Genomic DNA, 14,029 nt, shown 5'->3' on the forward strand with positions numbered 1-14,029 from the left:
CAATCCTACTTCCGTAGTGATACTGCCTCGGAAACCCAAGGAGGGGTCGCTATGAGTCGGGGCCGACTCGACGGCAAATAACAACAACAACAACAACTTGCAGCAGATTTATTGAATGAATGAATCACTCTATTGACACTTTATGATGTGGTCAAGAACAAAGCGCTAATAATGGAACTTTGACATCCAGTTTCCCATCTAGTTCTGAAAACACGAATTGGGACCTTGCGCTGCTCTCTGGTTCCATCTGGCGGCATGTGCGCAAACTGTGTTGAGCTTTCGCTCTTTTCCCAACGCCATCCCAAGTTTACTCGGAACTTTTTGACATGGTTCTTACCGAGTGCGCATCGGACCAAAAGCAATAACACAAACTCCGGAAGAATTTACAAACAGAGCAGGAAATCTTAGTGCCCTGAGAAGTATCAGTAACCAATAGATGGAAAGATCTAGTTCACGAGGTGCATATTCAGCCTATCGTAGTCATAAACTTTACCAACCCACTTCCTTCCTCTCTTAGCTCCTTCTCTTTCCCCAAGATGGCCACGCCGTCTCCACCGGTGAGTGTTCCTCCCGCAACTCCAGCTGCAGCACCCGCTGCTACTCCGGCTCCGGCTCCGGCCCCGGCCCCGGCCCCGGCCCCGGCCCCGGCTCCAGCTCCGGCTCAGACGCCAGCCCCGGCTCAGGCTCAGGCTCCAACTCCTGCCTCATCCTCAGACCCGACCGCCGCAGCGGCTACGACCGCGGCCTCGGGGCAGAACCCGGCCTCAGTGCAAGCGTCGGCGCAGACCCCGGCGCCACTGCCGCCTGGTCCGGCTCTTCCAGGGCCCTTCCCTGGCGGCCGTGTGGTCCGGCTGCACCCGGTCATTTTAGCTTCCATTGTGGACAGCTATGAGCGACGCAATGAGGGCGCTGCCCGAGTGATCGGGACCTTGTTGGGTGAGTGGTGAGAGGAAACTAATATTCTCTTTCTCCTCCCTCCCACCTCCCATTTATTACTCCTGTTTCTCGTTACCCTTTCATTTCTGGCGTCTTGCCTGTTTTTCTTTCCGCCACCACCTTGCTTGCTTGTCTCTCCATCCCTTCTGTTTCTCTTCTCTTTGCGAGTATGCTGTCACTTTGGGTAACATAAAACATATGAGTAGTTATTATCGAATAAATAATTATGTCCGAGTAATACGCATTTTATTCCTAGCATTTCACCTTAAGTATTATTAGCCCCAGTCTACCAAAAATGAGCTCAAATGCCAACCGGCAAGTGACTGAGTTTTAGCTGGAATTCTTAATCTTAAGCCCAGTGACTACGTTTCCTTTCCTTATCCGTGAATGTCCCTATTTTCCAGATGCTTACAAAGAACTTTCTAACTAGTTGGCAAGGGAGTGGGGGCATCTGTAAAAAGATAACTCTCCCAACAATTAAACCAGTTTGGCTGGAGCCCATTTAAGGTTTTTGACTGCTAACCAGAAGGCTGGTGGTTCAAACCCACCAGCCACTCCTCGGAATGAAGACGGGGCAATCTACTTCCGTAGAGATACTGCCTCAGAAACCCAAGGAGGAGTTGCTATGAGTCGGATCTGACTCCAGAGCAGTGAGTTTGGTTGGTTGGTTGGTTTTTTGGAAACCTCTAAGCGTGATGCTTTGTCCCTACGTTTCCTTTAATAGTGCTTCTGATGTGGTGTTTTCCCAGTGTTGTCTCTGTTACATTTGGACAAAAACAATGCCATTCATCTGCTTATGATTCTATTTAACCATCAAATCATAGTTTTTTCTCTGCCCCTGTTCTTAGTTTGGATAATAGATATTTTATGTTAAAGTCATTATAAAAACTTAAAAACAACGAAGATGTATTGTTAATAATGAACCCCGTTCTCGAAACTGCTTGCCCCACAGATTCGTTTCCATTTCATTTTATCACAGGTTTTTGACATCTTTGAGGACCCATTCCAGTCCTCATGCATCATTTCTCTTTCTTACTCTTGAACATATAACAGTCCGTACACCTTAGAAGACAATGTAGTGCAAAAAGGATGAGATTTGTAGGTAAATTCCACCAGATATTAGCTATGTGCTACTTTAGACATAGTCTTTGTGAGAACAAAATTAATACAAAAGGCATGTAACTGTTCAACTTTATCAAGTTAGGCCTAAAGCTCTTGCCACTAAGTCCTTTCCTACTCATAGCAACCTAATAGGACAGAGAACCGCCCCATGGGGTTTCCAAGGCTGTGGAAGCAGACTGCCCTACCTCTCCCCTGGAGTGGCTGGTGGGTTCTGACCACCCACTACACCACCCTAAACAAACACACATACATTCTTCTATCTTTGTGGGTGTAGCACATGGTATTTACAGAAACTAAATTGATCCATTGTCTCCCAAACAGCCATGGCTTTTCTCAGACCAAGGCTTTATATTCTCCTTGCCACAAAAGTCATCCCTGCTGTGCCTCATTGTTTTTTAAAGTTCCACACATTTGCCAGGTTCCTTTCCTTCATCCTATACCCCCATCCTCACCCCATTCTTAACCTCTCTAAGCATGAGAGCATTCTGTCACTGCCCTGCTTTAAGCTGCTGTAACAAATAATTTTTACATCACTGACTTGGTACTCAACAAACACTAATTTACTCCTTACTTTGTAATCTACACTGGCAAGGTTTCTGAACTCAGTGGAAAAATGTAACTAAAGGAACAATTCTTCACCCAAGGTTTATGCTTCTAAACCAAACCAAACTCATTGCTGTCGAGTCGGATCCGACTCATAGCGACCTCTCCTTGGGTTTCCAAGGCCGTATCACTACGGAAGTAGATTGGCCAACCTTCCTTCCGAGGAGTGGCTGGTGGGTTTGAATCGCCAGCCTTCTGGTTAGCAGTCAAGTGCCTTAGGCATTACTTAGTGTCCCAAATATTACAGTGAGCCTCTGGAAGAAGATGGAGATCATAGTACAGTGCTGGGTGTAAATGGGCAGTGCTTATGAAGTGTAGATTCTGCGTACTAGGAACTTAAAATTTTCTCAGGTACACATTAACTCAAGAAACATACTTCATTTGGTTAAATGAAGTCACTAATGCCTTTTTATGTACCAGAAACGGGTTGTTGTTGTTGTTTTTTTTAATTAACTCACTGCCATCGAGTCACATCTGACTCATAGCGACCCCCTCCTTGGGTTTCCAAGGTGTTATCACTATGGAAGTAGATTGCCCAACCTTCCTTCTGAGGAGTGGCTGGTGGGTTTGAACTGCCAGCCTTCTGGTTAGCAGTCAGATGCCTTAGGCACTGCACCATCAGAGCTTAGAATTAAGTTTGAAAAAAATGACCTCTACTCTAACCTTAAACTCAAGATGGAGAAATACACAGATAATTTTTTTCATGTAAAAAATATTGAATTGGCAAATGTTTTATTATATATGTCTATGCCACAGTAAAAAAATATGTATACAGCCAAACACCATAGGATTTGGTTCCTTGGTTTGGATTTTCAGGGTCATAGTTTCATGGGATATGCCTGTTAATTGACCTAATATGTGTTTAGTGCTTGTGTTCTGTCTCCTAGTTCATTGCATACTGCCTGGGTCTTAAAAGTTTGCAAGCGGCCATCAAGGCACAACAGTTGGTCTCCATTCACTTGAAACAACAGAAGAAAAAGGAGACAGTTAGGATTAAGAGGAGGATATGGAATGTGTGGCTAAATGCCTCCATGAATAACTACCTCCATTGCCATGAGACTAGAAGAACTAGATGGTGCCTGGCTATCATTACTGAACATTTTGAGCAAAGATTCCATAGCATACTCCTAATCAAACTAGGGCGGGAAGGGATTCAGAACAGAATTTAAATTCTTATATGCTCCAGACTTTCTGGAGCCATGGATGGTGGGTGAACCCCTAAAACTATTACCCTGAGTTATCTTTAAATCTTAAACCAAAAATATGCTGTGAAGTCTTCTTAAAACCAAATATAGTTTAGCTTAACTAGTTTAAAAAAAAAAAAAGTCTGCCTCGAACATTACGCTTTTTAAGGATAGTCTAAATGGGATCAAATTGACAACAGCAACTCAAAAGATTAGGAGGCAATTAGTTTATGTTGATGAGGGTGAACAACTCAGAAAAGAAGAGGAAGAATGGTTCTACTTGAACTTTAAGAATGGAATCAATGTTACTAAAGTTGTCCATCTCGGCAGGGAAATTGGGCAATCTACTTTCATAGTGATACTGCCTTAGGAACCCAAGGAGGGGTCGCTGTGGGTCGAGTCTAACTCGATGGCACATAACCACAGCAACAACAAAGTTGTACATACAGAAACTATTGAATTGGTGTATGCTTTGTTATGTATATTCCCAACAACAGCAATGAAATAAAATTTAGGTAGAGGAAAAAAAAATATGTGTGTGTGTGTATGTATCAAGGTCAGGAGTAGGGCTGGTAGTGAAACATAACAGATAGACAAAAGGAGATCCTGTGAAGGAAGACCAAATCCTATTTGGTAATGGTTAGGGGAAGAGGTTGGCAGTTGCTCCAAGGTTTCAGGTCCCTGGAGAATCCTCATCCCATTGATGCACATGACTGAACTTGGAACTAGTGAATTCAGTGCGGTGGTCACTGACTTTGAGGACACCTTCTAAAGTATTTGAAAGTGGTCAGAGGCCATTCGGGGCCCTTGAATCACATAACACGTGAATGATTCTCTTTTACAGGAACTGTCGACAAGCACTCAGTGGAAGTTACCAACTGCTTTTCGGTGCCTCACAATGAGTCTGAAGATGAGGTGAGTGGGAATCTGGGCTGTCCCTCTGCAGGCTCTGGTTGTTCATTTGCTAGACAGCTCTACCATACAATATGTTGTGCTCATAACTAGAGCTTCTACTGCCCAGGGAGCTTTTGTTATACTTCTCCTAGGCCTGCTTGAGATTAGTGTCTTTTTATTTTCTCTATAGGCTTCTGACTTCTTAGCTTCCTTTCCTGCATTCCTTCTCAGGTGGCTGTTGACATGGAATTTGCGAAGAACATGTATGAATTGCACAAGAAAGTATCTCCAAATGAGCTCATCCTAGGCTGGTAAGTTGTAGGAGGAGATGGAATGTCTCCCAGTGATTGCTGTGGTCTCTTGCCACCACATTGATATTGTGCTCCCTCTCTTAGAGACAGTATTTAAGTATATTACCTTACCCTAAAACCAACCAGTTGCCATCAGGATGATTCCAACCCATGGTGACTCTATTGTGTCAGAGTAGAGCACCGACAGAGTAGTCCATAGGGTTTTTAATGGCTGTGAGCTGTCTGTTGATTGCAAGGCCTTTCTTCCAAGGCACATCTGTGTGGACTTCAACCTCCAGCCTTTCCTCTGGCGGCCAAGTTTGTTAACCATATGCGCAACCTAGGAACTCCATATTATCTGAAGAAAGTAAGAATTCAGCATATTTTGCTGGCCGTTCTAACCCTTGTGAGTCCAAAAACATTAATTTTGAATTGTAAGCTCTTACTGAGCAAGTTTTTTGCCTTACTGATGACTTAGAAGTTTTTAAGAGGTCTTAGAGATGGGGCAATATACTTCCATAGTGATACTGCCTCAGAAACCCAAGGAGGGGTTGCTATGAGTCTGGTCTGACTCAACGGCAAACAACAACAACAACAACAGTCAGCCTTTTACTTGATATGATACAGTTTTCAGTGAGGAGAGAATAGGGGCATTTATAACACTTGTTTTTGGCATTTTGGGTATCACTGTATCACTCTTATAGGGGTGTCAGGTGTCTAGAGACACCCCTGCCACCGCTACCAGTTTGGTGTTTGTCATGTGTAGGCATGAGTCTGTTAGTTACCTCCATGACTATGCTCTATTTTCAGGTATGCTACAGGCCATGACATCACCGAGCACTCTGTGCTGATCCATGAGTACTACAGCCGAGAGGCACCCAACCCCATTCACCTCACTGTGGACACAAGCCTCCAGAGTGGCCGCATGAGCATCAAGGCCTATGTCAGGTGACCACAGTCTTGGGCTACAGGGGCATAACAGACTATCTAGTTCAGCCTGGATAACTCTCCTACTGCCAATCCCCCTCCCCCCAGGCCTCCTAAAGAAGCCATTCCTTCTCTCTCAGCAATTATCATTAGGAAAGTTTTACTCTGAAACAAAACCTGTCCCTGTAATTGCCACTCACTGACTCTTAGTTCTACCTCAAGTTTCTACTTGTCACTCTTGACCAATTTCAAATGACAGCCATTTAGATATTTGAGGAAGCTGTATGTTTGTTTGTTTGGGTTTTTATGCATTTTATTGAAATGTAATTTTTGTACAGTGAAATACACAACACAAAAGTGACATGGGTCAGTGCATTTTTTGTTTTGTTTTGTTTTTCCCCGGTATTCCCTCCCCTGCCCTCCCACCCCTGGCAACCAACAAAGAAAGTTTCCTTAAGTCCCTTGCCAGATATGTAATTATCAGCAAATATGAATTTGTTGCTGTAACTTTTGTTAGGTGCTTTTTCATGGTGTCGATTTCTTTGTTCCATATCATTTTCTTTGCTGAGCTTGTTTTGTTTATGAATCGTGTTATCACTTCCTTCATTGCTATTGTTTTAGTATTTGCTGAATACTTAACACTGGTCCTTTCTTTTGATGTGAAGGTTTATCATTTTTCTTTGAGGTTACCCTGTGATTTATAGTTTTCTTCCCAAGTTTAGAACAGTCCATTCTATCTTACAGTTGTCTTGACTTGCCTACCATCTAGAAGTTCTGTAACAACACAGTTTTTTCCCTCTTTTTGGTTTGTAGTTGTCCTCGTTTGTCAATTATTGAGTTATATTATCATGTGTGTTAATGGTCAGTTGTTGTTGGCTGTTGTTGCTTCTCTGTCCCGAGGGCTTCCTTTAGCATCTCTTGTACAGCTGGTGTGGTTTTAACAAATTCCCTTAATTTCTGCTTATCTGGAAACATCCTAATTTCACCATCATATTTGAGGGACAGTTATGCTGGGTACATAATTCTTGGTTGGAAATTTTTCTCTTTCAGGGTTTTATATATACCATCCCATTGTCTTCTCGCCTGCATGGTTTCTGCCGAGAAATCCAAGCTTAGTCTTATTGGTTCCCGCTTGTAGGTAACTTTTTGTTTTTCCTGTGCTGCTTTCAGGATTCTTTCTTTGTCTTTGGTTTTGGTGAGTTTGATGATTATATGTCTGGGTGATTTTCTTTTGGGGGCTGCCCTGTTTGGGGTTCATTGGACTTCCTGAATGGATATATTCTCATCTTTCATCGTATCAGGGAAGTTCTCTTCCAACACATCTTGGACAGTTTTCTCAGTGGTTTTATTTTTCTGTTCCTTTTCTGGAATTCAATGACATGTAGGTTATTCCTTTTGATGGTATCCCACATGAACCTTAGGCTTTCTTCATTTTGTTTTGCTCTTTATTCTGATTGATCCCTTTCTGAAGAAGTATTCAGGTATTTGTCTTCAATCTCATTACTTCTGTCTTCCATCGCATCAATTCTGCTCTTTTGCCCTTTCAATGTGTTATCTATTTCTGACAATTTAGTATTAATCTTCTGGATTTCTATCTGTATATTTAGAATCATTTCTATAGTTTTTCATTTATTTTGTCATTTTGTTCTTATATTTTCTTCCAAAATTCTTCTAGGGTTTTGTCTGTGTTTTCCTTGATCTGTCTCTCAATCCTTTGAAGATACCAAAATATAATTCTTTTGAATTTCTGACCAGGGAGGTCCAATCCTGCATCTTCCTCAGGGATGTGTTTTGGGTCTGTATCCTGGTCCCTTGTTTCTCCTGCTTTTATCTTGCTTCTTTGTGTGGACTGTGATGCTCTGTTGTCTCTGAGGCATTGTGATGTTTTTGTGTTTATATTTAATTGGTGATTGTATGTTGGCATGACTTGCCCACGATTTTCTCTTTCTTTGTTTTGTTTGTGTATTATTTACACAAGCAGGGTACTATGCTGTGCTCCTCTATTCACTAGTTGACAGCACTTACACACTCACCACCTGTCTCCTTTCCTGTTGTCAGTCTCTCACATGTCCCTGCCAACCTTGACAAACAGAGCCTATTCTTAGGTCCCTGAAATCCAAATGAGAATGCTGTCACTTTAAAATCCAAAATGGTTTCCACTTGTAAAGGTTCAAAATGGCTGTGCCATTGGTCACTTTAAATATCCACAATGGCCACTACTTGTAAGCATTCAAAATGGCTATGCCGTTGGTCACTTTAAATACCCAATATGGCCGCCGTGTGTAAACAATCAAAATGTCTGCACACTCAGGACAGCAGAAAGTCAACAGCTCAGGTTTTCTCCCTCCTTACTGTTGCCCTTCCTAGTCATAGGCCACCAGCACAGTCATCTCTGTAGCCCTTGGTGACCGGGACTGATCTTTAGGTCAATTCTCAGGTCCCAGCACCTCTTGGAAATATTCAGGCTATTGGTCCCATCAGAGTAGCTTACAGTCCGCAGCTCTGACTGTCTGTACTCACTGTTTTCGTTCAGGTTTTTTTCCACTGGTTGATGCCTAATCCACTTCTGTATAGTTCCTGTCAAAGCTCAGGGCTCCAGGATTATCTTTTGTATCTCTGTCAATTAGTTTTTCTTTTCTTTGTTGAAGAGGGTCTGTGTCACTTGTCTGCCTGTTCCTCCATCTTCTATATGTTTCTTTAATGTCGTCTTTTCTAGACACCAGATGTTCACAGTCATTCCTTACTTGTATTCTTTTCGTGATTTTCCACCACGTTCATTGGTTTCCTGAGCTACCCCTAATCCCTTGAACTGAGCATTAGTATAGATTAAAGGAAGACTTCCTTATTTTGAGGGTATCTGTTGACCCAGAGTTAAGTGGCAATAGCATTTGACACATTGAGCTTGCTGGTTGTTAAAATTCCCCTTGAAGGGGGGTGTTGAGAAAAGCCCTAGTGGCATACTGAAGAAGGTGCTGCTGCGGGAGTTGGAAGGATTGTGTCTTCCCATTAGAATGAAGGCATTTGTTAGTGCATTAACCCTGTTTAATTTTGTACTGTTTTCTGTTTCTGATACTAATGTAGCACATTCATTATTACGCATAAGACAAAGATAGTAGATGCCAAGTCCTTGCGGGCTATAGCACAAGGCTCTGGTTGTTACCTGATTCCTTATTCTTCCCAGATATTTCAGACTTCTCAAGAGTCACTTGAAAGTGTGTGGTTGACTTAGTAAAGACAATCATCTATAGTGAGATTATTTCTAGCCCCCAATGCAGTAGTGTTGGTGGGTAGGAGTTTTGTCTGTTCATTATGTGAACCAAGGTGTTGATGAAGGCCTTAGTCTCAGAAGAGACCTGTCCCTGTCTCTTCTTTCCATGTGGGTGGTATATAGGCAGCAAGCTCCATAAGGAAACCCAGCCTTCCATCCTGCTCATCACCAAGGTTGTCCAGAGTATGGAGTAATCCTCATAAAGGTACCAGGCCAGGTCCAAAAGCTGAGTTCCCTTCACAGGCCAAAGGTTTTGTGTGTGAAATGAACTAAGGAGAGAAAGTGACTTTTGTACCCGTGAGGTCTCTAGGGTTCACGTGATTGATCTCAGCCTTCTAACCTCAGAACCTTGGAGGCCATACTCTTGTTTCTCATTGCTATGACTGCTTTTCCAGCCTAGAAACCCTCTCCAAGGCCATCTGTTTACTTTGACCTTCTCTCTCCCCAGCACTTTAATGGGTGTCCCTGGGAGGACCATGGGTGTGATGTTCACACCTCTGACAGTGAGATACGCATATTATGACACCGAACGCATTGGAGGTGAGTAGCCTTCCCAGACCCTCCTCAGAGGTCTTTGGCATTTTGCAGGGAGGGAGTGGCAGCTCCGTGAAAGGATGGAGGGCCTTGGGTAGTTTAAAGAAGGTGAGGAATGTAGTGTTTACTGACCTTGTGAGATTGTGAAGGTAGAAAGGCCATCCCTATATAAATCATCTATTCTCACTTTTAGTTTTCTCTGTTTTCTGGCCCTCTAATCCTATCTCAATTCTGCTCTTACCCCCAGACTTTTATTAATGCTTACCTCCATCACCCCCTTGTCCTGTCCCTTGTTCCCACTTTGCTTCACTGATGAGACTTGTTTTACCTTCCCACAAGTTAATCAACCATATTGGTTATCAGTCACTGAGTTTGCTTGGTTCATAGTCATATTACTCTCATTTTCTCATTGGTAATTTTGTGGTTTTCACTTCCTTCCTGGGAAATTGCTGGAATAATTGTTTTCCCTCTCCCTCTTTTGGATGACACTGTAATGAATACAAGTTAATTTTTCAGACACTGATCTCTTAGCAGATGGAGATTTTGTAGTAGATACATATAATTGATGTATTCAGCTTTACTACCTCTTTTTTCTGCCAGTGATGTGGCCTATACTAAGAAAGGATCAATTTTATCCAGTATTGTGGCAGGCTCATAACTGTGAAGATTGTAATAAGATGATATTCTCAAAAGCACAGCACACAGTGTTTGGTCATTGTGTTCACTGGCATCTTCTTCAGGTATTAACTATTTCCCATGCACTGTGCTAGTGCAGTCCTTCTCAGTCTGTTCTGATGCACTATTCTGTCTGTTGAGAAGTTCATCACAGGATTTTGCCATTAAATTGAAAGTTTCTAACTACTCATTCTTACAGGTCCCATCCCTATAATGTCACAGTGACGCTTACGTTAAGTTCTTAGGTAGGAGTGAGGGTGTTTTTTTCCCTTCCTTTCAGATGTCAGTTTAAATCCCTCTTACTCATATTAGGATGTCCCCTAAGAAGTGTCTTCTTCCCAGTCCTTGTGAGACCTTCAAAGTGTTATGTCAGCTGTGATCAGGGGTTACATAAAAATGTCTCACATTGGACCTTCATAACATAGTAGGAATAGAAGAGGTTCAGCAACAATCCAGATTCATAGTGAGTGTATCCCTGCTTTGAATGTGGCTGCTGAGCTCCTGGGGCAAGATGAAGGCAAGCAAACTTCCCCTGTGTTTAAGTAGGATAGGGTCCAATCCACTGCTGTCAAGTCGATTCCAACTCATAGCAACCCCCATTGGGTTTCCAGGGTGGTGAATTTTTACAAAGTAGATTGCCTGGTCTTCCTTCTGTGGAGTGGCTGATGGGTTTGAACCACAGTAGGTTAGCAGTCAAATGCCGTAGGCACTGTACCACCAGAGTCAACACTGGCTGTATATCAGAGGATCCTCTGGGACTTTTGTGTGTGTGTGATTTGGGTGAAAGTTTACAGAGCAAATTAATTTTCCATACAGCAATTCATACACATTTTGTTTCAATACATTGACTGTAATTCCCCACAATGTAACAACTTTCTTCCTACTTCCTCCCTGTAGTTACCTCTTTCCTATGCGTTCCTGCCCCCTGAGCTATCTCCCTGTGCAAATACTGCCCTTCTGTTTGCCCATGATTGATCACTCTAAGGAGGGTATCTGTCTGATGTAAATGTTCACCCTGTATGCCTCCTTATTGTTTGGCTGGAAGCCACGGGAGGGAGTTCAAATCCAAACCTGAAGGCTAACTAGGGGCCATAGTCTCAATGTCTCACCAGGCTCTATCAGACCTGTAAACCTGGTCGTTTTTTAGTTTTGCTCCACATTGTTCTCCCATTCTATGCAGGATTCTGTGGAACTTTTGTTTAATATAGGTACCAGAGTTCCACTGTAAGTATTCTGATTTTATAGATCAAGTGGGATCCAAAGAGTCTATTGCATTTTTTTTTTTAACGCTATGAATAATTCTGGATTAGGATTCAGGAATAGGAGTTACTGTAAAGTTTATGTTGATTAGAAGTCATTGTCATTCTCCTATGTAAATGGAATTCAAGAAAATTACTTGAAAAATTGTTAGAGGTGGGAAATTTTCATCACCAGAAGCTATGTGAGGGCACTCCGGAGGCGCTGTGGTTAAGGCATTCGGCTGCTAGCCAAAAAGTCAGCAGTTTAAACCCACCAGCAACCCTGCGGGAGAAAGATGTGGCAGTCTGCTTCCGTAAAGATAATAAAGCCTTGTAAACCCTCTGGGACAGTTCTACTCTATCCTACAGGATCACCGTGAGTCGGAATCAACTCAGTGACAGTGGGTTGGGTTTAGTTTTTTGAGGCTATGTGGCCTTTCGTTAAAAAAAACTAAACTCCTTGTCATCAAATTGATTCTGACTCATAGTGATAGCGATAGCAACCCCCTCCTTAGGTAGTGTAGTGCCTAAGGCACTTGACTGCTAACCAGAAGGCTGGTGGTTCAAACTCACCAGCCACTCCTTGGAAAGAAGGTTGGGCAATCTAGTTCCGTAGTGATACCACCTCAGAACCCAAGGAAGTGTCATTATGAGTTGGGTCCCACTCGACAGCAAATAACAACAACAGCAACATCTGTGTGGAAGTAGATTGCCCACTCGTCCTTCCGAGGAGTGGCTGGTGGGTTTGAACCACCAGCCTTCTGCTTAGCGGTCAAATGCCTTAGGTACTTCACCACCAGAGCTCCCAAAATTGATGATTAACAGAGCACTAGGTGAGGGAGCTGGCTGTACCAGGAGGGAGGAAAGCTAATAGGGCAGAACAATGCAGTTGAAGAAGCTGAATTGAGTCCAGAGGGGGAGGGTGGCAAGAGTCAGAAGGGCTGGGTAGAGACCATGTCCTTCATGATGGGATTATTGGATTGCCTGTCTCTTTGCACAACCCCCACAGTTGACCTGATTATGAAGACCTGTTTTAGTCCCAATCGGGTGATCGGGCTTTCAAGTGACTTGCAACAAGTTGGAGGGGCATCAGCCCGCATCCAGGATGCCCTGAGCACAGTGTTACAGTATGCAGAGGATGTGCTGGTAAGAAGGGCGAAGGGAAAACAAAGGGTATCTCCACTCTAGGGTCACTGAAGGACGTGCTACTGAAGTGACAGTCCTCTCAGTGAAAAGAAGTAACTGTGCCTCTTTGAATGTTTGTTTTGGTGCTCAGTCTGGAAAGGTGTCAGCAGACAACACTGTGGGCCGCTTCTTGATGAGTCTGGTTAACCAAGTACCAAAAATTGTTCCTGATGACTTTGAGACCATGCTTAATAGCAACATCAATGTGAGTGCTCTCCCTGGGCCTCTAGGAACCTGGGTCCTTCCCCCCACCTTAGCACTTTCATACCAGCATGAAGGAGGACAGAGAGTTGAGTGGGATGGCTGGAGTAGGGTAAAGGAAGCAGGCTTTGCCTTTGGTACCCTTGCAGTCCAGGTTGGGAGGAAGGGCGAGATGGTGCACGTGTTCAGGAGATTGCCTTCCTTCCTTCCTTGATTTCCTTGTCTCAGGTACCGTTGATACACTGTTGATACTACTGTGACTTGTTAGATAGATTCATGACTGAAAGAAATGCTAAAATTCACTTAAAGGTGAACGACAATATAATTTCTTACTTTGTCCATCTGAGTTCACAGACCCCTTATATTCTATCTTTAGATCTGAGCTTAAGAGCCCCTAGTCTGTAAAGGGAAATACTATAGATGAGAAAGTGTTCTCTAGCATTTTCTTCCTTCCCATCTTCCATCTTTGACTCTGCTCTGTCTCACCCAGCTATCATTCATCCAGGATGGTCCTCAATCTCAGTGTCCACCATGGAACTGGCAGGAGGACTGAGTTTTCTGATCATTTGTACCCAACCATTCATTCATGGATTCTTTCTCTTCCAGGACCTGCTGATGGTGACCTACCTGGCCAATCTTACACAGTCACAGATTGCCCTCAATGAGAAACTTGTAAATCTATGAAGGAAGCCACTCCTGCCAATCTGGCCCCCAATCCTGGGACTCAGAATGGTATGAAGGAGAACTGGTTTCTTTGTGGTCTTGAGTCACACTGAATCAGGCAACTGATTGTGACTCTAAATAAATAGAGCCTACGTTTTGTAAACCACCTCCATCTTATGTGAGTTTATTAGTGAGTGGAAAGGAGAGAACTGTTGTAGAATTCAGGCAATAACAAGGTAGGGTAATGAGTACTCTGGGTAAAAGCTTGGTATGTGTTTGGCATGACTAGTCAACCAACAAGATCATCAC

General features: G+C 43.2%; 1 protein-coding gene across 1 annotated transcript; it reads left to right on the forward strand.

The window, feature by feature from the left end:
• The first annotated feature begins 536 nt into the window (after window positions 1–536).
• On the forward strand, window positions 537–13,741 carry EIF3F (eukaryotic translation initiation factor 3 subunit F). The gene is made up of 8 exons (XM_007954806.1): window positions 537–936; window positions 4,690–4,760; window positions 4,971–5,050; window positions 5,840–5,977; window positions 9,673–9,764; window positions 12,681–12,817; window positions 12,948–13,061; window positions 13,664–13,741. Exons 1-8 carry the CDS (start codon window positions 537–539, stop codon window positions 13,739–13,741), a joined length of 1,110 nt encoding a protein of 369 aa, XP_007952997.1.
• The last annotated feature ends 288 nt before the right edge of the window (window positions 13,742–14,029 follow it).

The sequence above is a fragment of the Orycteropus afer genome, unplaced genomic scaffold (assembly GCF_000298275.1).
Source record: "Orycteropus afer afer isolate SDZICR_OR568_19922 unplaced genomic scaffold, OryAfe1.0 scaffold00014, whole genome shotgun sequence".
NCBI classification, from domain to species: Eukaryota; Metazoa; Chordata; class Mammalia; order Tubulidentata; family Orycteropodidae; genus Orycteropus; species Orycteropus afer.

Bases quoted from the DNA above. Each gene is read 5' to 3' on its own strand.
- EIF3F (XM_007954806.1), top strand. From the start codon at position 537: ATGGCCACGCCGTCTCCACCGGTGAGTGTTCCTCCCGCAACTCCAGCT. The intron at 9,765-12,680 runs GTGAGTAGCCTT...CAACCCCCACAG, and splicing joins TGACACCGAACGCATTGGAG to TTGACCTGATTATGAAGACC. The intron at 13,062-13,663 runs GTGAGTGCTCTC...TTTCTCTTCCAG, and splicing joins TGCTTAATAGCAACATCAAT to GACCTGCTGATGGTGACCTA.